This window comes from Excalfactoria chinensis, chromosome 3, assembly GCF_039878825.1.
Source record: "Excalfactoria chinensis isolate bCotChi1 chromosome 3, bCotChi1.hap2, whole genome shotgun sequence".
Lineage (NCBI taxonomy): Eukaryota > Metazoa > Chordata > Aves > Galliformes > Phasianidae > Excalfactoria > Excalfactoria chinensis.
Genome location: NC_092827.1, coordinates 71,576,482 through 71,603,766, shown reverse-complemented (window position 1 = coordinate 71,603,766; position 27,285 = coordinate 71,576,482). Strand labels below are relative to the sequence as shown.

The 27,285-nt window shown below is 37.2% G+C and overlaps 1 protein-coding gene across 4 annotated transcripts in view; it reads left to right on the top strand.

The window, feature by feature from the left end:
- PLD5 (phospholipase D family member 5) overlaps positions 1-27,285 on the top strand; it is a 160,712-nt gene that overhangs the window by 90,160 nt on the left and 43,267 nt on the right. For all 4 annotated transcript variants that reach the window (XM_072333154.1, XM_072333157.1, XM_072333156.1 and 1 more), the window contains exons 3-4: positions 7,958-8,126; positions 14,628-14,742. In XM_072333154.1, coding sequence (XP_072189255.1) covers positions 7,958-8,126; positions 14,628-14,742 — 284 coding nt within the window. The remainder of the gene's footprint in view (positions 1-7,957; positions 8,127-14,627; positions 14,743-27,285) is intronic.

Genomic DNA, 27,285 nt, shown 5'->3' with positions numbered 1-27,285 from the left:
AAGGATATAAAGTGAGACAATTTCTGCCTTCGATAGAAACAAGATAATAATATACCAATTTGAAAAGTGGAGGTAAAAACTCTTCCTGGTCCCAATATCTTTTCTTCATCTTAATAATTTAGGAGTAAAAGTATATGAAAAGAAATGCCTGAAGTAGCAGGGATGTGGGTGCTTGATCTCCCATGAAGCCTTATCCATTTCAGATAGGAACTTCTACTTAAGTCCCTACACATTGTTTATAGCTTACTGTATTGCCAAGTAAGCTGTGCATACATACGGTAAACATGCTTCTAAATCCATTTATCTGTTTTTCCTGTTTATTACAAATAAAAGTAACCTGTGCCAAACTTTCAAAGAAGCACTATCACTAGCAGTAATAATTAGAAATCTTAGTTGATAGAGCAGTGCTTTTTTGTTACTGGGAAACTGCTGAGATATTCATAAACACGCTTTAAAAATGGCCAAATTAGATAATACTAATAATATAAGGAGAATATAAGGAGTGACGACAATTTAAGTATCAACACTTAGAAATCTGTCCCTGAATATCACATTTTATAGACCCATGCTACTTTTTTCTACTGCAGAGATTAATAGGATTTTTCTGTAGATGGGTCCCACTACTGCTGGTGTAACAAGGAACTCTACTACTGAAGAGCTTTCAGTGTGCACAGACAAAAGACAGTCGAGGAGCTGAACAGAACACATACAGATTTCACAGCAACACTGATTTCTGCCAGGGAACTCATTTGGAAGAGATTTAATGAGCAGAAAGCTACAGGGAACAAACCAAAGAGTAATAAAAAGGTCATTTAGCATGTAATATTCAGGGGGAAAAAAAAGAGTCAAGGCAAAGGAGAACTCAGAGGAATGGAAGCAGAGAAGAACTAAAGCAAAAGATGGTGAAGGAAAATTTGGCACATGCATGGAGCAAGCCGTTCTGTGTAAAGAATGCAGAGAAAAAATCATGGAGGATTCAGCCAGTTAGCCTTGGAAAGCCTAATGATCCCACAAGACGACTTAGTTGACCCCATTCTCTGTCTGCTTCCTAGCGTTTTTGCAAGAGCATGGGTAAGAAAATCTCCCAAGACAGAATAGTTCGTTCAAAGTGATGCAATTTGAGTACTGGCCAGGAGAGTTTGTTTCATTGTGTAAAACAGCTGTGAGAAAAATTCTTTGTTCTCTGTCATTTAATGTTCCTCAATGAGCTGGAATGAATGTTCGAGCATCTAGAAAATGCTGAGGGAGAGAAATGATAAGAAACAAGGGGAATTAAAAACAAAGTTGAGATAGTCATAGAGAAGGTTTTATGGGAGAAATTTGTTACTCTCCTGAAGTTTTGTTGATCAGAATGAGCTTTTGGGTTGCTGCTGTGACCATAGAAAAATGTCAGCCATTTGTAAGTGTTGATTTGGCATCCTTCATCTATCTCTCTCTTTTTTTTCTTTTAAATTTTATGTACCATTACAATGAAAACTGTTCTTCCTGCACTGTCTTTAAAATCCTGTTGTGGTATCATCTTCTAAATAGAAGCTGTTCAGTCATGGTTGTATGCTGCAAAGTTTTGCAGTATCTTTAAGCATGAAGAAGATGGGTATGTCAGTAGTACTTTTAGTACTTCTTGTCACAGTTAGCACATACTGTTACAATAGCCTAATGAAAATGTTTTAAAGCCCAAATATATGTGTTTGACAGATGGCAATTTCTACTCTTAGTCTGTGTCCACTAAATGAATTTTAGATGTATTCCCAAGGCTTATTTCTGTTACGCATGAAGAAAGCCATGAACTGAACATTTGACCTCTGTATTGATGTGCTTTCTCATATGTGAAATTCAGCTACAGTCTCTGCTGAAATGAATGATGATTAGTGTCTAGAGATAATGTTGCTTTCTTTGACAAAAGTGTCACTGTTGCATTAGAGAACAATTTTTGAGTATTTCAAACAATTGTTCAGTGAAGCAAAAGCCACTTGAATCTTGAAAAGCTGTCTCTTATCAGTGGGAATTATTCAATTGAAATAGAGTGCAAACAAAAATCATGACAATAAGCAAAGAATTAGATGACTAGGTAATATAGAGTATGATGCCAATTTTGGAACATCCCATCAGTATGTGGAAAAAGTCAGAAGAATGCTGTGCTAATTTGGTTCAGCTGCTGTCTTTTCTATATCTTTACTGGTCTTATCAGCTTTTCCAAGCATCTTTTTGTGTTTTTTTCTGGGTTCTGGACCTTAAGGTTAGTTTTTAATTTGTATTACGTTTCAATTCTGATTACTTCTGAGGCAATACAGAGGGTCTTCAATAGCTGCTGACACAGGCTGGATTGAGATATTGATGAGCCGGTGCTCATCAGTTCTTGTAGGATTCCCACTGAAGAGAAATAATTAAATAGGACACCTGAAATATCACCTAAAATACATTTAATTAGAAGTTGTTCACATTTTTGAACCTTAGGTGATTTGTGTTCATGTATAGCAGGTCTTTCATTTGAAAGTAATCTCTGTGATGTGTTAAATTTTGTGTCACTTAAGGGGAGCTGAAACAGTAGGAGATATATACATATATATATTTTTTGAGGCAATCATCTTTTTCTCACATAATGATCCATAGGACTGCCCGCAGAGAAGAGATATTGCGGAGATGCTTATAGTTATTTTTTCGAGTCTCAGAGTCAAGTCTAATCTTCAACTTTTGAAAATCAGTGTTGTTTCACTGAGGTAACCACTGACTAAGAATCTGGGCCTTAAGATGATGGATGCATTGCACTTGTCTAAATGCTATATTTGGCTTTGTACACATTGTGGTGAGTGGGCACAAAAGCAACTGTGTGGGAATAGCAGTAATGAAATGGTCTCCTGGATGCTTATGAAAAGTATAAAAAGGTTTAGTGATGAGATGTGAAAATACAGGTGGGTAATAGCCTGTGTTAATTCCTTCTGCAGACCAATAGGAAGAATTGGAAGGGGACTAGGTGCAGAGAAGGCACAAACCTGGAAGGGTGAAGCTAGAAGGTGCTACTAGTTTTAGGTATTAGCTGAAGCTCCTAAGGATGGAGGTCAGTGAACACTTGAAGTTGTCAAGGCTCTTTATTCCCACTCTTATGCCACAGCTGCCTCCTGCAGCTGCATGTTAAACAGAACTGGGCAACTCATTTGACTGAAGAGAGAGCAGTGTGTTCTGATTTCAGTCACAAACTGTAGCTGCCATGGGTGAGAAGGTCTGTCAAACCTTTTGCAATAGGTGCAGGACAGCTTAGCAGTCTCTGGCTATGCGTTTACTTAGCAGATTGTATCTTGCTTTCGTGGTCTAAAATGTTGTAGCCATTTCTTGTGTCAGAATGCTCTTGTGGCATCCACACTGGCTCAAGTGTGACTGGGGAGCTGCTGACTGACTATATGTGATGAAGTACAAAAGCCCAGGAGTGTGATATACGCTTCCTTGGCTTGAAGCAGCTGGGAGAAATGTTGCTTTGCTGCTTTAGCCTGTAGCTAAGGCTTGATTTCCTTATATGCTTGAATGTGGTAGTCAGGTGGTCCTGTTCAGGTGCATGCTATCAACTGTTAATCCACTGCCTGTATGTCCCTCTTAGTTGTAGTTCATTATGCAGGGAAAGAAAATTTAGGAAATATGGTTAGAACATCTAGTTCTATGTCCTCATTTTTCTCCTTTTTCCATTCATATCTTGCACATGGTTGCTGTTTGATTTCTTAAAGTGAGAAGTGTTAATATGCTCATTGCAGTGTTTTATCACTGATTGCATAGAATAATTTAAAAATATATGTATTCATTAGGGAAGCACTTCCAGCAGCTTTTTAATTTAAGCATCGCAGTAGTCTGCTCTCCTGAATACTCAGAAATGTTCAGGTAAAGCTCTGTATCTATGCTGTATGTTTGCAGAATCTTTAACACAAGAAATCTGAGCACTTCTGTGTTTGGTGCAGATCTAAATCAAAGAATCCTCTTAAGCAGCCCTTCCAAGTCCTTACCACTAACTGTAATGGAACAGCCAAATGTATTGATAAACTGTGCCAATGCCTCCTTTGGTTTTATTTATTTCTTAGGAAGCTTTTTCTCTCAGAGAGTTTGTTCTGTGTGATTTTGAAATAGTAGTTATACTTTTTCTGGAAGGGAATGAATGCACTCAGGTGCATTAGACCAGATCTCATGTGTGACTCTGGAAAGAGACTAACTGGAGCCCATTTTATGCAAAGCTATAAATATTTGTTAATGTAATAAATTTATTGAAGCAGCAAGCATATAGCTTCGGCCAATTTTCACTGTGCTAGCGCTCTTTCTACTCTAATTAACTCAGATCCTAAACTGTTTCCTTTTGAGAAGAAAATAAGATCTGAGAACAGAAATGAATCTTTTTTTCCTGTCCTATGGACTGTCAGAGAAAAAGGAGAATCCTCAGCATGGGACAGAATTCAGATTTAATTTCTATATGTGAGTCATGCAGCTGAGCTCAGAGGCCTCTTATTATAGAGGTCAAGTTCTGTTCCTTGGAAGGCATTAAATACAGCCATACTGCTTACCACTTTTCTGTTCACTTAGAGGGGCACGAATCTCATCTCTGACCCTTCTCTCCCTCTGTGACATCACAGAAATCATACATTACTTTCAGGTTTCTAAGTCTGCTTGAGGTAGGTTTGAGAACATTCAGCTATATTACTGAAGGGACTAGGTTATGTTGGCATTAATTAGGTGAAATAAATAAAGCACCAGGAAATCAGGGAGAGGAAAAATATCTAACAGGTGTAAGGTTATCTTCTAATGACTTTTGACCATAGGTGAAGTCTATTTTAATCACTGTGTTACATTTATTTTGTTTTGCTTTGACACTTTTGCAGACTAAACTGTGTCATCATGTCTGATGTTCCTTAAGGTCTGCAAATGCCCTTCTCTCCTGGAAATTTTTTGTAGTACCTTCAAAAAAGCACTTTGTGGGTCATAGTGGAACAAAACAGAAATAAGCTTAGATTTTATTGGTGGAACTGGGGCTTGTGAACTCAAATTTTTATGATGGAAGTTAAACAAAAGTCATCTTGTCTGGACATTTGCTGCTATGCCCAAGGAGGAGGGAAGATTGTGAAGACAAAAATAACTTACTTTACGAACTGGGTTGGTGGTTTTTTTTTTTCCATATCTTTGTGGTATCAGTACTCAAATGTGTATGTAGAATAGAGGCTGACATCCACAGCAGTGTTTGTATTACATTCTATGAAATTGCTACCAGCTGCTTGTGGAATCTGTGTATAGAATGTATATGCATTATACTGTAGTGTTTTCCCCTACTTCACACCTATTGAGGTGAAGTCAATATGGCAGAAATAAGCATTTATGTGTTTGGTTGGATCAAGGCTCTAATCTCAAAAATAATGTTAAATTTCTTGATCTTGGAGATACTTAAGCTATTCAAAACCTGAGTGGACAACCTGCTGTGATTGATCCAGCTTTGAGGGATGAACTAGGTGATCCCTAAATTATCTTAACACTTCTGTGGTTCCATAAGAGTGTTACCTTTTTATCAAATTATAGCTTGACAAAGATGGGGAGAGTTGAATGCTTTGCAGTGAGGCAGCAGTTCAGTACAGTCCATAGGAAACACTGCTGCAAGTCACCGCAAGTGATCTGGACATATTTGATCCTATTAGATATTTAGTGGGTTCATGTCTATTTGTTTACATAAACCACTGTGAATGTCAGGCAATACTGGGAGATTTTCGTCAGATCTGCTGTTAGGAAATGTTGTGCACTTTTAAATTATTGCTAAATCAGAAATAAACATGATGGATTATTTTTGGAATAATCACTTGATATGTAAAATGTCTTCGGAGAATACTTAAAGTCACTTTCTTGTGTTCATTTGTGTTTGGGTGGACAATGGAAGAGGACATAAAAGACATGGATTAATTTAACATCTTTGCTGCTCAATTGTTGTTGGTGGCTTTTCTTTATTATGCACATGTAGAAATCACTTTACCTCCTGTACATTGTTTTTTCTCTCTTTAGATAGTAGCTGAGTATCTTTGTTGTATTAAAAGAGCTCTGGGACTCTGAAAACTTATAATTTTGTCAGGGCTCTTAGCAACGTTAACAATGCCAAAAGAAGCAAACTAGATTTCTAAGGGATTTATGTAAAGTTTTAATAAGTTCTGTAAGAATATCAGGTGCAGCAGAAATGTATGTATAAACATGGGCTAAAATAATTTATTTTTTAAAGTTTAGCATTGCGAATAGGCACAAAAGGGTAGTTTGTTTTTTGAGGACTAGTTATTCTGAAAGATTATAAACAGGGTAGTTAGAATATTCTAGAATAAAGTATGCTTAAAGACATTAAAAAACAAAATGTATTTTTAACCTCTCATCATTAATTTGTTGATGTTACAATTATGTTACTGTAATGCTGTTAAGTTTAATGTTTATCATCAGTAAAGTAGTATGTTCAATTATCTGGTGGAATGTCTCGTCAGTAACTGTAGTTCAGCAATACGTATGTTGTTTGAGTTGTTTTAGGGAATTTGAGAACACTTGAAGCTATTGAAAGGAAAAGCTGTGCCTGTTTTTTTATTAGTTTGGTGTAGGTTTGTTTTTGCCAGGCAGGAAGAATAAGCCTATGATAATTACCACATTCTCACAATACTTCACCCAACCTGCCCCATAGTATTAAAGAGCACTAAACTTCAGTCCTCCTGTGTCTGAGCTTCACAAACATGTTAGACTTCGTGAAATAGCTGTAACATTTCCCATATAACACTGTGGGATGAATTTCAGTAATAGAAGATACAGAACTATTATTTTTTTCATGGGCAGAAAGTGCGCAATTCTCAGTTATATTAGATATTTATATTGATTATTTACTAACAAAACAAAACTTTAAAAAAAATTATATTGCTGAAGTTGATAATTTTGATAATAAGTAGTACAGAAACAAACTTGGAAAAACTTGTTATACTTGATTGCAATGAAACGGAGTCCCTGTTACAGCTTTCCTAAATCTAATTTGTTTGAGTCACATTAAAAGAGGCACTTACAGAAGTGCAACTTGTACGAGTCGATAATTTCACCTGTTTACCTAAAGGCACTCTTCTTACTCGTGATTATTTTTAATGTTCCTCTATTGAGTGAAGTGAGGAGCTTTACCTGCTGTAATTTAAGAAAGTCAAGCATGCTGAATGAAACAAAATTTCCTTGAAACAGAGGCGTATTTAAAAGTGTCAGTTTATCAAGAGGTTTGTTTAGCTTCTTGGATTGGATGCATGGAAATGTATGTAATTTGCAAGCATTTTGAACAGTATTGACAGTAAGGAGCCTTTCAAAACGAACAGAAAATTAACAAAAAAACCCCCATAGTCATCATCCTTTCCTTATCCACAGGATCCCAGTCAAAGCCTTATGTAGGTAAAACAAACAAACAAACAAAAAAACCCTAAGAGTACAACTAGGCAGCTTGGAGCAACTGAGAGGGAAAATGCATACGTAGACACTTTTTTTATAACAAAATGTCAGCTGCAAAGCAGATGTAAGAGGATGTCAGGGAGTATGCATGTTGCCACATTGCTTAGAGAAGAGACAGTAAATGCAAGGATGAAGAATTGCAAAGAATTAAGAGATTGTTTTATGCTTCCCATCTTCTCTTTATGGACTGGTTCCATCTTGTTATAAGAATTAAGCTTTTCTGTGTTTAAGCTGATGTTTCAGGGCTTCAAAAGCTTTAATTGCTTTACTGCCTTAGCATTTAGGTCATCTCCATGTTTTATTGTTTGGGGAAGTGCAGAGCATGGCAGTTGGCAACTTCAGAATGAGTTGTGAGATAACGGACTGCTGAGAGCTTCTGGGAGCTGATGTTGAACCACAGGCCCAAACCTGGCATTTATTTATTTTTTTACAATTGGAGACTTTTTTATAAAGAAAAGTGTTCATGTTAAGTGGTTATTTTTTCCTTATCTATTCTCAGGGTTGCTCTTGTGGAAAATATTCCTGAAGGGATCAACTATTCAGACAGTGCACCATCCCACTTGTCTCTTTTCCAAGGCTGGATGAATTTGCTTAATATGGCTGAAAAGTCTGTTGACATAGTATCTTCCCAGTGGGACCTCAATCACAGTCATCCATCAGCATGCCAGGTATGTTCTAGACTGAAAAAGATGGGACTTTAACAATCTGTTTTTGTTGTCTGTGAATTGTTTAGAGCTGCATCCCTTCTATGTAGCAAACCGATTTGTTTGGGTAGTTTAACAAACAAAAACAAACACACAAACATTTTCTAATGAGGATTGTTCTGCCAAGATATTAGTTTTCTGGGAGTGGTAGCACACTGGACTAGGGAACACATCTAACTCATTCAGATCACTTCCATCTTAGGAAAGAATGTCATTGTATAATCTTAAGAAACTTGCAAAACTATAAATATTCGAACATGTCTATAATATAGTAGTCACCATAGAAATGGGGTAAGAGCAGGTTTCCACTTAGTGTTACCCTGTCAAATTGATATATTGAAGAAGGGGTGGGCTTAGTGTGTCTTTTTAATAATGGATTATTAGCTGGAATGGAATTCAGTTAAAATCACAGTAGGGTAAACATAAGGAATCTACAATACTATACTATGTCACAAACTTTTCACTTTCCTCTCTAGTTTGGATGATATTGTGCTGTAAAAAATGCCTTATGCTAAATGATAGGCAATGACTGGTATTCTCAGTAACCAAAGATGGTGCTTTGAACTGCCTATGTTTTCACATAATCAACTGAATGGTACTTCTTTTTAGAGAGGCGGTTGCATAGCTGAAGGGCATACATCCACTTTCTTCAGAATCTCCTCTACGTCCATTTAAATGAGTGAAAACCTGAGCTGAGCATTGAAATGGAAAATTTAGAGCAAACCCTTCCTTTTATAATGCTTATAAATATTGGAGTAGAGTTCGTGAATCAATTCATTGAATATCAAAATATTGAAGCGTTTCACAATGTAATTATGTAGCTAAGCTTTATGAAATTCATTGCCTAAGAAACTTAAAACCCATGTTCTGTCATTCAAGCAGACGAATTCACAGAGAATGCCTTAGATGTTTTCAAGATGTGCATGAATTGGTCTGTGCATGAATCTTTTAGAAACATTTTGTCTGAAAAAATTTAACATGTCATTTGCTTCAGTACCGGCAGAGCCGAACAAATCCCAAACAGAGAGTAAAAATAGCAAACTGGAAATTGGGATTTCAGTAGTTGAGCATCAATTCCATTCACTGTTCCACATTTTCATGCAAAGTAAAAACTGTGAGATGTTGCTGAGTGTCAGAACAGGGAAGAGGAAGAAGAGGCATGTAAGTGGATTTGCTTCTTCACCCTTATATGCACTGTTAAAGCCATAAAAATGTAACATATTTTTAGTAATATTCTATTTTAGTTTTCTATTTAGAATACGGAGTAGTCTTACAAAAGTAATTACTTCTGTTTAAAAGGTGATTAATATTCCAGTCATTCCCTCATTTGTACAGCAGTGTGGGCTGAACAGCTGATAGATTTTTCTGTCACGCTTGTCTATTCATCCTAAAACAGTGTGCTGCTATTGGCCAATCTAATTGCTGAAGAAATTGCCAAAGAGGCAGGGATTCTTAGCAAATTGCTGTCCTAGAGAGTGTATACAAAGCTTAGTGAGTGAAAAATGGGGAAGAAAACTTGTATTATTGCATTTGCTTTTTAATGTCATAAAAAGAAAGAGAAATGACAGAGGAGCTTCAGTAATTGTTATCTGGTAGTGTTCAAAAGTCGAGTGTCCTTGGATCTTTACAAATTCAGATGCAGGGAAATTTACCCTCGCATAACAGAAATGTTATGCAGGGGGTGTTGCGAAACTTCTAGGTGCTATTGTGGTTATAGTTAAGGCAGTTCTAGTCGTTCCCTAAATGACTCTGCTTTTGTCAGAAACTGAGAACATAACCATTTTCTTTAGGGATTCACATCCTGCTGTATTAGAATTTCCATTTGGTGAATAGTAAGATGTATTACAAAGTAAGTTTCCTTACCTGACCAGACCTGATTTTTGGAGGAGAATGGCTGAGTAGGCTAGATTGTTTTTTCTTGATTGAAGGACCTAGCTATGTTCTTTGTGTTTGTGTATTTATGGACATGCATGAATCTATTGTGTGTATGTATATGTAAGTCCAAAATACATCTTGAAGAAAAAGAGTGGTAAATTTCACAGTTTTAGCTTCACACGTACATGCATATAAACCTATGGTCCATATGTCTATCTATGATTGTGCATATATATATGTATGCATCATGTGTGTACATAAAATTGTGGAATTTCCCACTCTATTTTTCTTCAGTTTTGTTTGTTTGCGTTACCTTTTCTCCTTAACAGTTGTCTCTCCATGTTTTGTGACTGAATTCTTTGTGAAGTGCTGACCGATGTGCTCAGCGCAAGTCTTGCTGAATTGGAGTTTTCAAATGTGAACACACAATGCTAAAATGTTTTGTGGTCTTCCACTGCTTTGAAAATCAAGTAAACAAATATTAGTTTTTCAAACTTTTGAATAAGCTTTCCATACCTGCTTTTCTCATTCAGAAGAAAACTGTGTTTTGGCAGGTTTTTGCTGTCATCTGCGTGCGTTTTCGAGACAGCAGGGTAGTTGTTAAACAAAAGACATTGAGATCTTTGCAGAATGTGAACGTGTGAATCCTCCTGTGGCAGTCTGATGTTTAGAGGTATCAGAAGACATTGGAAACAACAATTTTGAAGATAGCTTATAGTTCAGTTTCAATAAAAGGAGATGGGAATATAAAATCATGCAGATGTAACGATTTTTTTTCGGTTGGTTTCCTCTGAGTTTTCTAATGTTTAAAAACATTAATTTGCAGTGTCCTTACATAGTTTCAGTAAGTCTTTCCTCACCAATTTCATGTTAACAAGTAAGGATCAATGCTATTTTAGTTTATTGATATTGCCATAAGTATGGCAGACTTCCCTCTGAATGGATATTTGGAGTATCCTAAGTTGATCAGTGGATGGACCTGTGTGTCTGATCTTTTACAATGGTTGTACAAAAACCAATTGGTTCTGACTTTGTCCCTATTTCCGAAGCTGTTCTCAGATGGCTTGATGGGAGAAGTCTCCCACTCCACCTGAATATCTTGTGTAAGACAGCTGTCCAGCTTGGTAAAAAAATCTCTGAATGTGAGCTGTGGGTCAATTGCATTTATTTACTGTATTGCTTTCTGCCAGAGTGCTCTGCTTGTTAGTGATGTTTTACAGATATGACTTAACAACTGATGATAGGACAACTTGTTAAGACTGTGAGTAGAACTACGTAAAATAAATTCAGAAGAAAATTCTAGAACTGTTTTATTTTTGTTGAAATAAAAAGCTGAGCGTTGTCTAAGTTGTAGATATTGAAGGGGACAGACACTCACTTTTAGAAAACTTCAGCAAATGTATTTGGTGGTTTTTATCTCCCCTGTTTTATTTTTAATGAGGAATGTGGGCTGACAAAGGTAACAGTAAGCAAAGGAAATCATCCAGGCTAGAATCAGTCTGCCTATGAAGAGATTAGAAATTTCTCTGTGAGGAATTCCAGAGATTTCTGGTAGTTCGGACTTATTTTTTTATTTTCTTTTTTAATGTAATTCACCAGCTTGCTGTGCAATGGATAGTTGGGACGGATGTTTGAGATGGATGGTAGCTTAAAGCTGTTTGTTCATTTGATATATACTTTTTACAAGTGATTTTGGCTTTTTCAGTAGGTTTTCTGACACAGCATTGTGAAAATGTCAGATAGTATTTTATCAGGAGAAGCTGTTTTCTTAACGTTATTGTCTGCTAAAATGCAAATACAGTGAAAGGCAGTGTGCTGCATTTCCATGGCACTTGGCTTGTTACTATTTCTCAGTCCTCGCAATCTAACTGCATAAGAGTGATTCAGATCTCTGTCACATAGTGGCACAGCAGCCCAGTATTGTCTCACATAGAAAGTGTGGTCTGTATGACAGGATGAGGGTTTGTACTTAACAGAAGCATTTCAAATGTGCTGACAACAATGACAAAACTCTTCAGACCTTCTGTCCTGTCTCTTTTCTTTTTCGTAGAACAAACCAGTAAAACTGCAAGTAAACATGTCAGAAAGTATAGAAACTGAGTTTCAAATTAATGTTAATGGCAAAAGAAGGCCAGGTACTTCAACAACAAGAAGGAATTTCTTATATGCTACTTTACTAGAGTACATATGGATTTCTGAAAGCAACTTGTGTATTTCTAATAGTTGTTTAGAATGCCTGGACTAAGCCTTTGTGGGAGTTGTAATATCTGGCAAGGAGTTAAGCAGCAAGAGATGTACCAGAAGGACTTATTTCCAGTTCGGATGCTGGATGATATTTTTTTGTATTCCTGTATAAGCACAGATGTTTGTAGTGAGTGCAGTCCTAGTCTTAGCCAGCCACGCTTCATGATTCTGTAACAATTGCTACTTAGAGATTTTTAAATGTTTTTATCAGTTTGAGGTTTCACTATGTATGAACATGTTTGGACAAAAAAGGATACGATAGACACATAGCTTCTGATGTTCCTGATGGGAAAACAGACCTGTTTTCAGAGGTGATGTCTTAACTGGATCACTCCAAATGATGTATTCACCCCTCAGGTGGGCCACTAACTGTCAGAGTGGCCTGTAGAAGACAGTCACGGTGCTGCACTGGACACATCAGCAAATGCTAAGATTAGGTACAGCAGGTCAAGGCACGGGCTGGAAACAGTGCGGTTCATTGTGGCCCCTAAATTTGACTGTAGTCTAGCAGCACTAGTCTGCAGTAATTATAGGAGAGACCCAGGGGGATCCAGGGCAGCAAGGGGTGCTGGTCAGTAGCAGTATGCTGCTGCCCAAGGGTTGCATTGGAGCTGCTGCATAATTCTGTATGCAGCACCCATCTCCTGCACACTATTATCTCTTTAATCCTTAACTCTAGTAACATCTGCCTTCTTTAATAAATAAATTCTTCCAACTAACATCCTTCAAAAATAAATAAAACTAAAAAGATGAGAAAGATCTTTTTTAGCTTTGTGACTAATGGGAATGGCTGATTTGCATAGAAGCTCAACAAAGGTTTTTAGGTATGTGAGATAAAATGTGTGTGCTATTTCATCCAAATGGGAGCACCTTGTCATCTCAAAAGTGCTGAGTCTAATAAGTATTTAGTTCTTCATGTAGATCATGCTTTTATCATTAAGTTTTCTTGCTTTCATTGGTACAGCGTATTGTTGACTAATAAATTCCCAGAAGCCCTGGGATGAGCAGGGAGCTGTGCTGTGGATTTGAGCCATCAAACAGGCACAAAGAGCAGATCTGTGCTTCCACTGCAGCCTCTGGCTGCTCTGTAATTTTGAGAAAGCTAGTTTTCAGGAGGCTGCGTATTCTTATTTTGCCATATACGTTTGTACATTTGGAAGTGAACCTTAAGAAATATGTGTACTGTACGCAAATGAAGAGCTACTTTCTGTACCTGCTGAAATCCTGGTAAGGCTCAATGGGCATTACAGGGCAAAGAGCTGCTCCCATTGGCTGCTGTTTCATGGTGTGGTGAGGAAGGAGGGCTTCTGCATGAGTTTTTGTTAGTCCATTTTACATCACATCCCTTCATCAGAATCTGCTTTTGCAGTGGCTGTTTTTGTAGAACAGAAAGATCCTTTTAAGAATTTCAGATGAACAGTTTGGAGGTGGCGTACAAAGAATTCTCTAATGCAGTCCTGTGAAAGACTCTGTTTTCTACCTGCTTAATTGAAAATTGGCGTAACTGTTAAACTTGATGTGCAAGATTTTACCCCAGTGCTAGCATTATACTGAATTTACTGAGTTATACAGGTAGAGCAGACACTTTTTTCAACTGATTAGACCCAAATGTTTTTGTGTATGATACTGCTAATTGTAACTGGTGTCTGCTGAAGTAAGCTCAAATGGCAACAAGGAAAGAAGCTCCAACTTTGTGACCGTAGTAACACGGCACAATATGGTACATAGGATATTTTATTCATGTCATGTAGCTACATGATTCTAACCAAGTGTTTTGCTTTAAGTAAATATTGGACCTAGAAATTAAACATCATTGTTAGATAATAGGGCTTATATAGTAAAAATAATGCATCATAAAAGGGAAAATTTATGTACATAAAATACATGTAGATTATTGTTCTTCTGTCTGGTGTAGCTCTTCTAAATATGAGCATATGACAACATGGAAGTTTTTTGCACTATAGTTCAAACCACTCAAAAAAACAATGAATAATCAGTGGGAAAGTGTGTGATGAAGTCTTTTTCATACACTTTTTTCCTGATTTAACATGAAGTAACTGGTTACAAGAAACCTAATATAGAAATACACTCATGCAGCATCTAGATCTAGACACTTCACTCTCTGTGCGTTGCTTGTTGTCATCAGTGACAACAATGCCTAGGGAAAGCAAAAGGCAAGTTTAGCCTTCAGAACAGTAACTTACTAACCTGTGGTGTAGGTTTAACCATATTTAGGAAGTTACTTACTCACCTGTTGTACTAGCTATGTATATGACATGTATCTTTAATTCAGTGATATGCTGTTTAAACAATTCAGTGCTTTACCACTTTTACTTTCCTTTCCAGGGTCAACGTCTTTTTGAAAAATTGCTTGAACTGGCATCCCGAAATATTGAGATAAAACTAGTGAGTGACATCCTGCCTGTGGAATCAAAAGTATTAAACGACCTGAAATCAAAGGGTAAGACCAACATCTTTATGTTGTTATGACACTGACTGCTACCTGATGTTCACTTTACTTTAAATGCAGACCAAGATGGCATGTATAAAGTGCAAACTGTTGTTGAGCGGTGTTGTCCTGTGAGCCTTCAGTTTTCTTTGATTCATAGTTATAAAAAATCTGAAACTCTAACCGTGGCTGGAGTAGACGTTTGCTGATTGCACTGGTTAAAAAGGTGATGCAGTGTTTAGATAGATGTTTAAACTCACTGCAGCCATACTAGTGGTAGAGAGAACTTGCTGTTATACTCTGTGGGACCAAGTAGTTTCCTATTTTAAGCAATGACAAAATAAATTAATGAAACATACCTATGCTACTGCTGATTCCGAAGCACAGGAAAATACTTCTAGTCAGATTTAGCCAACTGACACAGGCATCTGTGTTGTGTGTGTATTCTCAGGTGCCTACTTGCATAAGGACTATTTTGAAATTCAAAATCCCTGTTCAAAGAGGAGGTGCACACTGAGGGTACATGACTAAACTTCCCTTATGTAAAACTGTCGAAAAAAAAATAAAGTGAAGAGGATTTAAGAAATGGTAAAAGAAATTAGGATCTCTTAAGAGCTTTGATAACCTCACACACATTTATCTTGAATAGTCAAGTACCTTTAGTATTGAGATAATCTGATAAAAGCATGATTTTAGTGTTAGGATAAATTTTAAAAGGAAAAGATAATCTATATATTCTGATGATCATCACCTTTGAGACAGGTTACTTTAATATATGGATCAGAAAGGATATTATAAAAAAAATAGGTCAAGGTAAATGTTTACTGCTTGTGCCAGCACCCTAACATAACGTGTGTTTGTATGATAAAGAATAAAGAACATGATTTTCCAACAAAAATTGATCTTTGCTTAAATTCCTTATAATCTCCTGTCTGGGAAAGTAAAACAAAAAATTACAAGTGGAAGTCCTGTTTCATTAGGTGGACTGCCTTTTGAACAAGACTGGCATACTTTTTGAAGACTGTTGTGTTATTTTAGTGTTAATGTAATCATTGTGGAGAGTTGTCACGTCATGACGTTGCCTGTTCCAGGGCTTTGATTATTTCTTCTGCATGACTAAAGGTGATACTGATCCTTTGATAACCACAGACTCTACATCAGCTTTAGCAGACATCTGTGAAAGAAGGGATTGTATTTTTCTGATGTGTCAAAAAATAAATGTCTATTCTAAGATCAACACCAATGAAACTGTCTTCAAAAAAGTCATTTCATTCCCCTGTGATTCTGATGTCCCAAGCTGCACAGAGTAAAATGCAGTTAAAAGTAGGACCTGTACATTTATATTGGAGTACCTCACAACTGATATTTTAGATATAATTTATTTAGTATGCCAAATATCAAAAATTATCCCCTTTCCAAGAAAGATGAGCAAAAACTTTAACTAGGAAAGGAAACCAATTGTCATTAACATTTATGTCAGTTTGTGGGAATTAATTAGATCCGTTAACTTGCTGAGCAAGCAAATAAAACATAGGCTTTTACTATTTTATTAGCTTCAGTTTCCCTTATGACTAATGCAGATTCCTGAGACAGGAAATTTTAGAGTATTCAAATGAAGAGATCGATAAAATTGAGTGCTCTGAGCTACAAAGATTCAAAGTGACTGTTACGTAGTAATTCTTGTGAGTTTTGTTGCTGTCCTCTTAGAACCCTGTTCTACTTTTGGCCATTTCTGAAGATCAATATTGTAAATTCTTGCTTTTCTAAGTATGAACGCTTTTCCTCATTCTGTGTTTTAGTTTATTTCTTCAGATTCTTGAATTTTTGTTAAAATGTCTTAATGATGATGAAATGATTGCCAGCTCTATTGCTTCACATTTATGTTGGTTTGTTGTTTCTTATTCCCAGGAAAACTGGTTAATCTTTATTTGGTTCTGCATTCCTAAGAGACAACTTAGTTTTGACATGGCACTTTCAATCAGAAGGTGAATTGGGCAGAGGAGGGTCCAAGCTGTTTCATGCTTCACCAGCCTATATACTGAGCTGTTGTTGTTCCTAAGCAGCAAATATTCATGTAGCCAAGGCTGCAAGCAGTGGTGAGGAGAGAAAACACTTACATAGCTTGTTTGTCTCTGGGAGTTTTGCACATTCCTGAGCCTGCCTTCCCCTTGCTAGGTAAGCATAGACTAGCATCTTCTTTCTAAAGCAGATTGTGTGGAATACTCAGACCATTTCCACATAGTACAATCATGAAATATCCTATGTTGGTAGGGACCCACAAGGATCTTTGAGTCTAATTCCTGTCTGCACAAAGGACCACCCAGAATTCAAACCGTATTTCTGTTAGCCTTGCCCAAATGCTTATTGAACTCCAGCAAACTTGGGAACATGACCACTGTCCCAGGCAGCCCGTTCCATGCCACTGCCCTCTGGTGCAGACCCTGTCCCCAACCCCCACTTCCCCTCCCCTGACAGCTCCATGCCATTCCCTCGGGCCCTGTCGCTGTCACACAGAGCAGAGCTCAGCACTGCCCCTCAGCTCCTCTGCTTTGGACTTAGCACACCCAAGGACCTCAGCCGCTCCTCATACTTAGAATTACCCAGGTTGGAAAAGACCTTGAAGATCATCAAGTCCAACCGCAGCCTAACCATAGTACCTATCCATTGCACAGAGGTTGTAGAAGAGCTTTGTCTTTCTTTTCACCAGACTAGATGATCGGCACCCATGAGCTGTGCCCCTCTGCTGTGCAGTCTAGATCCTGGCGTCAGAATGAGTGTTAACTTGGGCATTATCAACCACAGGTTGTGCCTGTTCAAATAGTGCCTGAGAACCCTTTAAGCATGGTGCAGTCAGGGCTTCTCACACATCACCTGCACTTCTTTAGCCCAGGGATGTCTCTATCGCTGTGCGTCTTTAGGTAGCGTGCTTCATGCATTCTTTTTTATTTTGGTACTAAGAACCATAATATGTAACAGCATTGCTGCATCTCAGCACAGATATTGGGACTACAGCTAAAAACCAGCTTATTCTATCAGATATTTCATTTTTGTGGGCAGATGTGAGTGTTGTCTTCGTGCTTCCTCACACCATTTCTGGTCTACTGCAGAAAATAGCTCTGATAGATCTTTCCATCCCAGGGGTGCATCCTAGAGTCTTCCTTACACATCCTTCTTGTCCCTGCTGTTTGACAGAGGAGGAAGTTGAACTCTGAGTTCAGATTTGAGATGATGGGTTAAGACAAAGCTCAGTTTACATGGGCAGAAGAGCAGAACTGAAGTGGTGTAGAGTAAAATATAATGAGTAATTTACAGAACAGTGAGCGATGTTTGTACAGATAACTGAGTTAGCAGCGAACCTGCAGGTTTTGTCACCACTTTTGATCTTTTCCTTGCCATGTCTTTGCTATCCTTACTGACTTGAGCTAGCTATAAAAAACGGTAGCGTGATTACAGAACCAGTTCAGCAAATGCACTGTGAAGCATGAACAGATTTAGTCTGCCAGCACACCTAGGGCTGCGGTGATAGGAACCTCTGAGCATTACAGTAGTATACACTTGCTAATAATTGTTGCACTGCAGGAGTGTTATTTAGTTGCAAAATTAGACGTTCAGTAATAAGGAAATACTAGCTCCAGAACATACATCTATGATAGACTTTAATTACATTATCTGTTGCTATATTTTACATGAAATACCTAACTGGTTCTTGGTGTAATCTTACCACGTCAGAAGACTTTTCCATTGTATCAAATGAGAATACATCAAACATTTAATGCCTGAGGGAGAAGATGCTCATTCAGGGGATATTATCTCTGTTGATAATGGGTAGAATCTTTTTTTATCTCGTATTTAATGTATGTCTGCAGGCTTTCTTTATTGCACATCTGCCGGATCCTACACTGCATACAGGATGATTTATTTCCTCATAGGATTTTCCATAGTGCTTCTTGCTGTGGTATCTGAGTGCTCTGCAAATACACTATTAATGAATTTCTTCTTACAGCATCACTGTTAGGCAGGTCAGTTGCTGCTTCTCTCCCTGAGGGACGTCTGGCAATTATTAATTCCAGCACTGGCACCAAAAGCTAGATCCAAGCACTTGTTTCTTATAATCATAGCTGTAAATATATATGTTCATTTTTTTCTTAAAAAGCAACAGCAAACACAAGTATGTTTTTCCAGCTCTAACACTGCCAAGTTTATCACTAAACATACAAATTATGATGCTATTTTTATAGGACCTTTCATAATAGGCAGATCTAGGGTGAATTCTTGATTCTCTTTAGTTAAAGGCGTTACTCACTTTCTCACATGTGTATACAAATACTATGCATGTATGTATATGACTGTCTCCTGAAAAGTAGACCTACCTCTAGGCAAAATTTGGCTTACTGTGTAAACAAGCACCTTATCCTTCCTGTGCTGTGACAGTACCTTATTAATTCTTGTTTTCAAGGTTATTGCTTTAGCCTTTTCTCAGCTGTTTGATTCACTAGATTGAAACATTTCTTGTAACCCTCCTGTTCCTTGTGCATAATTATGCACCGGTCTTTGTGCCTTAGCAACATCTGAATGGTATTGTTTTCAATTAGCAGGTTGTTGTATCATTTCTTACGTGCACAGAATCTAAGTTCCATGCTAATTACAATATTATTTTAGCTGACAGTATTGATTTTAAGGCGTGCCAGTGCATTTTCTTCAATACGAATGCTTCATTCTTTTTTTTCCCCTTTTCCCCAGTACTTCCATTTCATAAACCATTTTTCATATATTTGCAAGGAATGCTTTTTGCCAGTGCTTTCTGTGGCAGATAAGGAAAGAGGACTCTGTCCGTTTCCAAATAAGATTTTTTTTTAAAAAAATCATAGAATTGAACTTACAGCTATTGAATTTTAGTACAGAAACTGATGAATCATATGAAGTCTCTGTGTTAAGTAAGGCAGAGTCTAATCATAAGATGATACGCTGACTTACTAAGTAGTTTATGAGCATTGCTCAGGGTTACCGTCTCTTGGTTAGATACAACCAAATTAGAAAAAAAGACAAAATTTATTACTGTGGAGCAACAAATAAATTAGTAGAAAGTGGAGCACTGTAAGCTTTTTGAGCTTTTATTTGTGCACTTTGGATTGCAAAAAACAGCAGTTACCATTCCATGACAAATCAAATCTGTCTGGGCAGCTGCGTGATTCCAAGCTGCTCTTTGCGCTCCCCACCATATGTTGCCCCTCCCTGCCTTCTTCCTTGCACCAGTGCTTATATGTCTAGGGGGCTGGTTTGGCTACAGACTGCTTTTATTTTTTAGGTGTTTTGTTTTGTTTTTCTCTACTGGCATAATTCTGATTTGCATTTGATTTCTGCGTTACTCGGTGTGTTATTTCACAGGTTATATACCACATAAGGATAGGAAACACGTAGCTGCAGTTGACAGTGGGAGCAGAACCACTGGAACTTAGTTTAGACAGACTTGATCTGCATGTTCATGTAACACTTCATAATTTTTAGTGTTTTAGAAGGTTTTTTTATTTACTTTTGTTTTAATGAAATTGTTCCCCAACGGACAGTAGTAGTGAATATTTAACTAAATGTGTTTATTTATTGTATATGCTAAATATCTATACATCATACCTAAATGTTTTTCAGACCATATTCTGTCTGCTTTTGTTGGCACACTTAGGGCCTAGAGTGGTTTTAGAGCTGTCAGGCTTTTGGAACATTAGCTCTTATCTTCGACCACAATCACATTCATTTTCTTTATGTCAAGGTGTGAATGAATGGGAAGAAGATTTCGTAGTTATAACATGTTATAGAAAAACTGAAAAACTTGTGTTTTGTTATCGAAATATGGAGAACATTTGAGAACCTCAGTCCAGTTAATGTAATGCAAGTCATAGGAATATGGAGTCCTCCATTTGAGAGAAAACTGCTTCTTTGGGAAAGAAAAACCTATGAGATTTCGCAGGGGCACCTTTTGATAATTTTATATTGACATAAAATATGTTCAGACGGAGAGGAGAGCTGGGAGAGTTTGCAGTTTTCTGTAGGCAGATGGTTGGGTAAGGCATGATTAAATTTAAATCTTCAGCCTAGAATATTTGGTTTCAGTATTAGAAAAAATATTCCAAACAAGTGGACAGTGAACATTGAGCAGATTATGAAAGAGAAACCATGGGAGATTTTAATAAAGTAGGCAGGCCCCTATGAGTTGCGGTCTTATGTGTGTTTATCTCTGGTGTGTAGGACTGGTCTAGACTTGTTTAAAGGATAGTTTTAGTAGTTGCATTATATAGAAGAATAACCTAAACTTATGTATTTAAGTAACACTTAAGTCCCTTTGGTATAATGATAATACTGGGAATCAATGTGAAAAACAGAGTGAAGGCTAAATAAGGAATAATACACTCCATTCAGTGGGGAACTGGAATGGATGCTAATGGATGTTTGCTGCATGAGAGTGTGAAGAGTGCTTTTAAGAACTGAAACCCAGCTAATGGCTATATCTAAGGTATTGAATGGAGTTGTAGCTTCACTGCTTTCTTATCAGTCAGTCTTTCCTAGGCCAGGTTCTGTAAGACTGTGGAAGGAGGGTTGTTAAAGACAAGTTTCATATCTTAAAATTCAGAAGTACCAAAAATAGACTCATTTCATCTTTGGGTTTTCAGAAACAAGTAAGTAGGATCCTTTGAGTCAATCAAGGGTGAGTCCTGAAGGAAGCAATTTGGATCTGAATTTCACATAATTCAGTTTCACATTGGACATTCAAGTATCTACTTAACATCTAGGCAACACTATTATGCAGAAGCTCCTGTTTAGCTGTTAGACCTTTCTATTTAGGCACCTAAGCTTCTTTGACTGATTTTATGTTACTATGTGTGCACACATCCACTGAAGTCTTCAGAAGTGTTCAGCATTGGTTTTATGCCTAAATCCCATGAAGACTCATAAGAAATGTTTCTCATTTGTTTCAGCTGGGGAGCTAGATCCTGCAATATAAGGTAAGCCAAGCCATGTCCAACCTTATTAATCATGACTAAAAAGAGAGGGCAAGTAGAACTTTTGTTACATCTTAGAGATGCGTATAGATGGACAAAATGTTTTTGACACAGAACATCTGTCTGAATTGTGGAAGAATGGTTCAAAATACTGATCCATGTAAACGTTTTTAAATTTTCATCTTGAAAGAGAGTTACCTGCCTTACCAGGCACATGACAAAAATCAGACTGAGCCAGTACTGAAGATCCTTAACCTCAGAAAATAGGGGGTGTGATCACAAAGGTTTAAGAAATGTAGAAGATAGTCTTTCTGTAGAGGATCTATCTGGGTCCTTGATATTTAAGCTCTAACAGTTTGCAGAAATTCTTCAAATTTCTGCCTTCATTTGAACATGACGTTAATTTGGGATAGAAGAAGCCTGCTATCTAGTACTTGCTCTGCTTTCTTCCTGCTACTCTCACATATTTTAAAATAAACTTGGAAGAATTGTTTTAAGCTTCTGGTTACAGGGCAGGATTTTGAAACTTGGTCAAAGAATGGATCCTGTGCAGTTCTGAATGAGTTGTTGAGGTAAATGGCGTGGTTTCCATTGTCACTGCCTACTGTCTAGTTTAGATGTCTTAGCTCAAAAACATAAGGTGCTGTAGTCCAGCTTTTGTCTAACATTCTTTGGGAAACAATGCATATTCTGGAATTAAAACTTCATCAGACGCACAAATATCCTCAAAATAGGCACCATAGTAGATTGCAGTGTGAAACAGCTTATTTTCTCTTATGAGTCTGAAACCCACCAATTTTAAGAGGGTTTAGGCACAGTCTGCCTTAAAGAGTTCTCTAACAATAGGAAATCAGTAGTATGAAACTGTTATGCCAATAATTTAGAAAGAAAAAAAAAATCTTTTATTTCTAGAGGCAATCAGGGCCTTGGGTTGTACTGACTTGTTTTCAAAAGAGGGAGAGGGGGAAAAGGTTTATAAGCTAAAACCTCTTGGTGCCCACAGACACCAGATATGCAGGTGGCAAAGTCTAATTTTAAGTTCTACAACATTTGTATATGTAGGTTTAGAAATGAATATATTTGGAGGTAATGCATGTGTAGTATCTACTTTTGCATTATATAATATCACTCATTTGTTTTCCAATATATGTAGCTATTGTTTAAAAGAACCATAATTAATAGGAACACATCTGACTTGATGAATTAAGATTATATTCACTCTAAGGCATTTCTAACGTGTTAGATGGTTAGTAGAAACAGTGGCATAATTCTGCTTTAAAATCTTTAATTGAAAAGTCTTTCACAGTTGATTGATTGGTATTTTTGTACATGTTTGCTGTTTGCAAATTTATTTGCATTGAAGCCTGTTACTAGTGCGTGTGTATTCATAGATTTGGTGGAAATGGGTGCTTGTGCTTTGCAAGTTCCAGAACAGTTAGAAGTGTTGATAATCCAGTTATTTTGTGAACAGTCACATTGCTTTTGTTTAGTGATAAGTAGTCAGGTCCATTATATCAGGTTCACACCACAGAAAATATCTCCAAATCTTGTCTGATAATTTGCACGGATGGTTTTTGTATGACAATAGTGGTTTGAATCACTGACACTTTTTGGCACAGAGAAACCAATAACAGATGGCATTAGACAAAATTAGTTATGACATTTCTACAACATATAGATTGCATGCAAGTTCCTACCTACTGTTACTGGAAGAGTTGGTAAGAGTTGCCAAGACTGTATGAGCTCAAAAAACATTTGTTAGGTAGCTGTGCTCCACCTGTGGCAGTGTTGGTACCCCGCACTCTGTCTTAGTTGCAAAAGTACTGGTGCTGTCTCATCCCAAAAGGTGATGATTGCCAATGATATTTTATGTAGGGGTTCAAAGAAAACAGTGTATTTTATCTCTGATGAATTTTGTCTGCCCATCTAGGTCACGAATGTTTCTTGTCCACTTGAAACTTGACTGACTTCTTAGAACTGTGCTTTGATCTGTCACTGCTGACTTAGCATAGAATCACAGAATATCTTGGGTTGGAAAGGACCTTAAAGATAATCCAGTTCCAACCCTCCTGCTGTGGGCAGGGTTGTTACTCATCAGATGAAACTGACCAGGGCACCATCCAACCTTTCTGTAGATTTCATATATTAATTTTCAAAGTAACCTTAGATTTCTACAATGCTAAGGAGTTTTATAAATTTTTATAGAGCCTAGTGGTTGGAATTGAAATTACGTTAAGCTTGCTCTGAAGTAATTCATCTGGAAGTAAAGATCCCAGAATGATATCTCTACATTACTCTCCATCATTTCCATCTCTCTTCACCTATTCTTACAGAGTGATATCTCTAATGCTGACACTTGTGAAGAGAGTGCATTCAGCAAATTTTCTGTCCTTCAGACAGAATATTAAATGCATATAGTAAACAGATATTAACATCTAGTGCAGAAATTTATAGTCACTTGCATCTCTCAAAATGAAACAGATTTCTGCTGCTGATGATTTTAATCTAAGGAGCCATGTGATGTGAAGAATATCAGTGAAGTTACAGGACTGCATAATATCTATGTTAAGGTTCAAGATTATGTCAGCAGTGTGTTGTTAAGGTCACAATGCCTTTCAGAAATAACACTTCATGCAAATGGTCACTGAGCAAATTTTTCCAGCCATAAGGTAATAAACACAAACTGAGCATATATTGTCTGCCTTGGTGGAGTAATCAGAACTGCGTGCTTATGCAACAAGCGTAATAGAAACAAGTAGAGTAAAATATTCTGTTTTCCCTTTTTATTCTTTCAGCAATCTGTAGATTCCAGGCTCCCTTGTGATGGAATTTAGAAATCTGTCACTTTGTTTGATCTTGGAAGAAACACTTTTGAATCGGTTTGTCTTTTTGTCATCCACAAAGCACTACATGCAGAGCAATGTTCTGCAGCTTTAATATCCATTGCTTCTTGAAATCTTCTTTTACTTGTTTTATTTATTTCAACAGTTAGCTTATCTAAGTGTATTTTCTTTCATTTTGTCTTCTTTCCTTTCTATTTTTTTAATTACTTTGATCTCTTGAACCCTAGTCTGTTGGACTAGATGATCTTGTGTAGGTCCCTTCTGACCTTGTGATTCTATGATTCAAATATGCTTATTGAAGGATGCAATTTAAAAACTAATATTCTTCTCTAGCCTGGTTTATAACTGTATTTGTATCATCACTTGGAAGAGATGGGTTGTGGTAACATTAAATGTTAACACTGAGCCTCTATTAAAATGTTTTTGAGTATTTCCAGGAAACCAGTACAGTTTTTTCTCTTTGGCTTTTCATTTCCTCTTAGCATACAGCCTTGGGATATGAAGGCCTTCTTCCTGAAATCAAGTATTACCAGAAGGGGCTCGAGAGATGGAGGCATCAGCATTACAAAGACAGTGAGATTAAGTATAGAGTGGTCATCCTTGCAGGGGCTTTTTGATAGTTGCAGCTTGAATCGATGCTATGTATTCCTCATAAGAAATAAAGAGCTGATATTCCACTTTTGCATTCCCTAATATGAGAAACATAAATTTGTGGTATGAAAAATCCACATTCTTTTTATCATGTCTTTTTATGCCATGAAACTTCTTATAGCTATGATGTCAGTTGAATATGACATTCTTCTTCCCACTGGACCCTATCAAATTTAATGTGCAGGGGTACTTATGCTCATGTAAGCATGTGTATGGTATTTTATTTTGCTATCATTTTCATTGTGCAGTCTCATCTTTTGCTTAATGAGCACCGATCAAGACTTAATCTGTAGACAGCCTTTTTCTCTTTTCTATGATGTTAATGCTTAAATAAGTGTGCTTCATTAATATTCAAGAATAAACTTCCATTGTTATCACAGAGGAGGAATAACTTAGTTCCCATTTTGTATATGAGGAAAAGACACAGAGATAAGTGCCAAGACAGCCACTTATTTTGATGTCAGTTTCTGACATGCACAATCTGTGGGGTTTTTTTGTTTCATTTTGTTTTTATTTAATTGCGTTCATGGAGTGTTTAGACGTAGTACTGGGGGACATGGTTTAGTGGGAAATATTGGTGGTAGGTGGGCAATATGCATCAGCGTCATTGTGAATAAAATTAGACCCCAAGAGCTCAAGTTATGTCTTTGGAATATGAAATTCGCAGCTGTCCTGTGTTGCCTTCTTTCACACAGAGCAGCTCTCTGGAACATCAACTGTGGGATCTGAAAATTCTAGGCACTTTGAAACAGCTTAAAATATGAGACTATTCTTTTTTCTCTTGAAACTTAGCCTTATTTGCTCCATTTTGCTTTTTGTAACACATGAGAGGGGTCCTTCAGCAGCAGACTGCTTTATTCCAAGGCCTTCCCTTGCAGAACTGTTTCCTGTGCTTTGTATGACCTTGTTAACTGCTGGCAGTTTGACCTTTCATTGAATCTAGTTGATTTTCCCTTCTATCTTTTCTCTTACACTCTAATCCCTCAGGCTTCCCTTCCAGATAGCTACTTCAGATGAGCCTCTGAAATAATGACAGCACTTATTCCTGCAGTTTAGAGCGAGTGCTTTGAAGGGATTGGCATCAAGTCCATGATGTGATTGTTGGGACTAGAAGTGTGTGCGCTATCTTCTGACTTCACTTTCATAGGGATTCCAGTGTAAGGAAAATTCTACAGACCTGGTTGATGAAGGTGTCATGAGGGAGTAGTGTTGGATCTTTATTCCACAGACAGTTGCTGACATTTACAAAGAAGAAATGAGATGACACCTGTGGTCCAGTCCTTCAGGACACTAAGCTCCTCTGTGATTTCAGTGTGCTGTTGCTTAATTTTTGACTGTGCAGTGCATTTGCCCTTCACTCGGTTAATGACAGAATCTTTGGAGTTGTGACTTCCTTTTATTTTGCTTTCTAGGTTTCAAATAGGCTGCTGGTATAAAAGTCAAGTTGTGTTAAAAAGCTGCTAACTGACAAGCTATTGATTTGTGTCCCCTATGTATTTCCTCAGAGACAAAGCATTTTTTTCCTTACAAACTTCCTGTTTTTTTCTCAGTGCACTGTATGGATTTTTCTACTTATGGCCAACAGCTAAGGCTGTCCCTTTAAAGTTTCCTCATTTTAATGTATGGAGCACCTCTGTAGCCAAAGTAGAATGCTAAAGTCTTTAAAAATGCATCCACATGGGTCAGAGGCAGTAGTAAATTGTGAGACACTTGAGCCAGATACAGCAGAGCTGCAGAGTCTATTCTGCATACTTACTGCTATTAAAGAAGAAACTATAGAAGTGCTTTGTTCTGGTAAAAACCTTAGACCCAACTTCAGTTGTTTTGAGACTAAGAAAACAATAAAATACAGAGTCCGAATCTGCAGCAGCTGCCAGTTATCTGACTACCTTAAGAGCTGTATATCCTCAGTTAACACTTGCAGGTGTTCTAGCAAATGCAAAATAAAATTAGGACCAAACTGGGGAGCCCAAAACTGTGAACACTCTTAAAACTCCGGGAAAATTCATTCTTTCTTTTCTGCAGACTTTTGTGTTTAGGCTTGTAGAATGCATCATGTTACTTATATA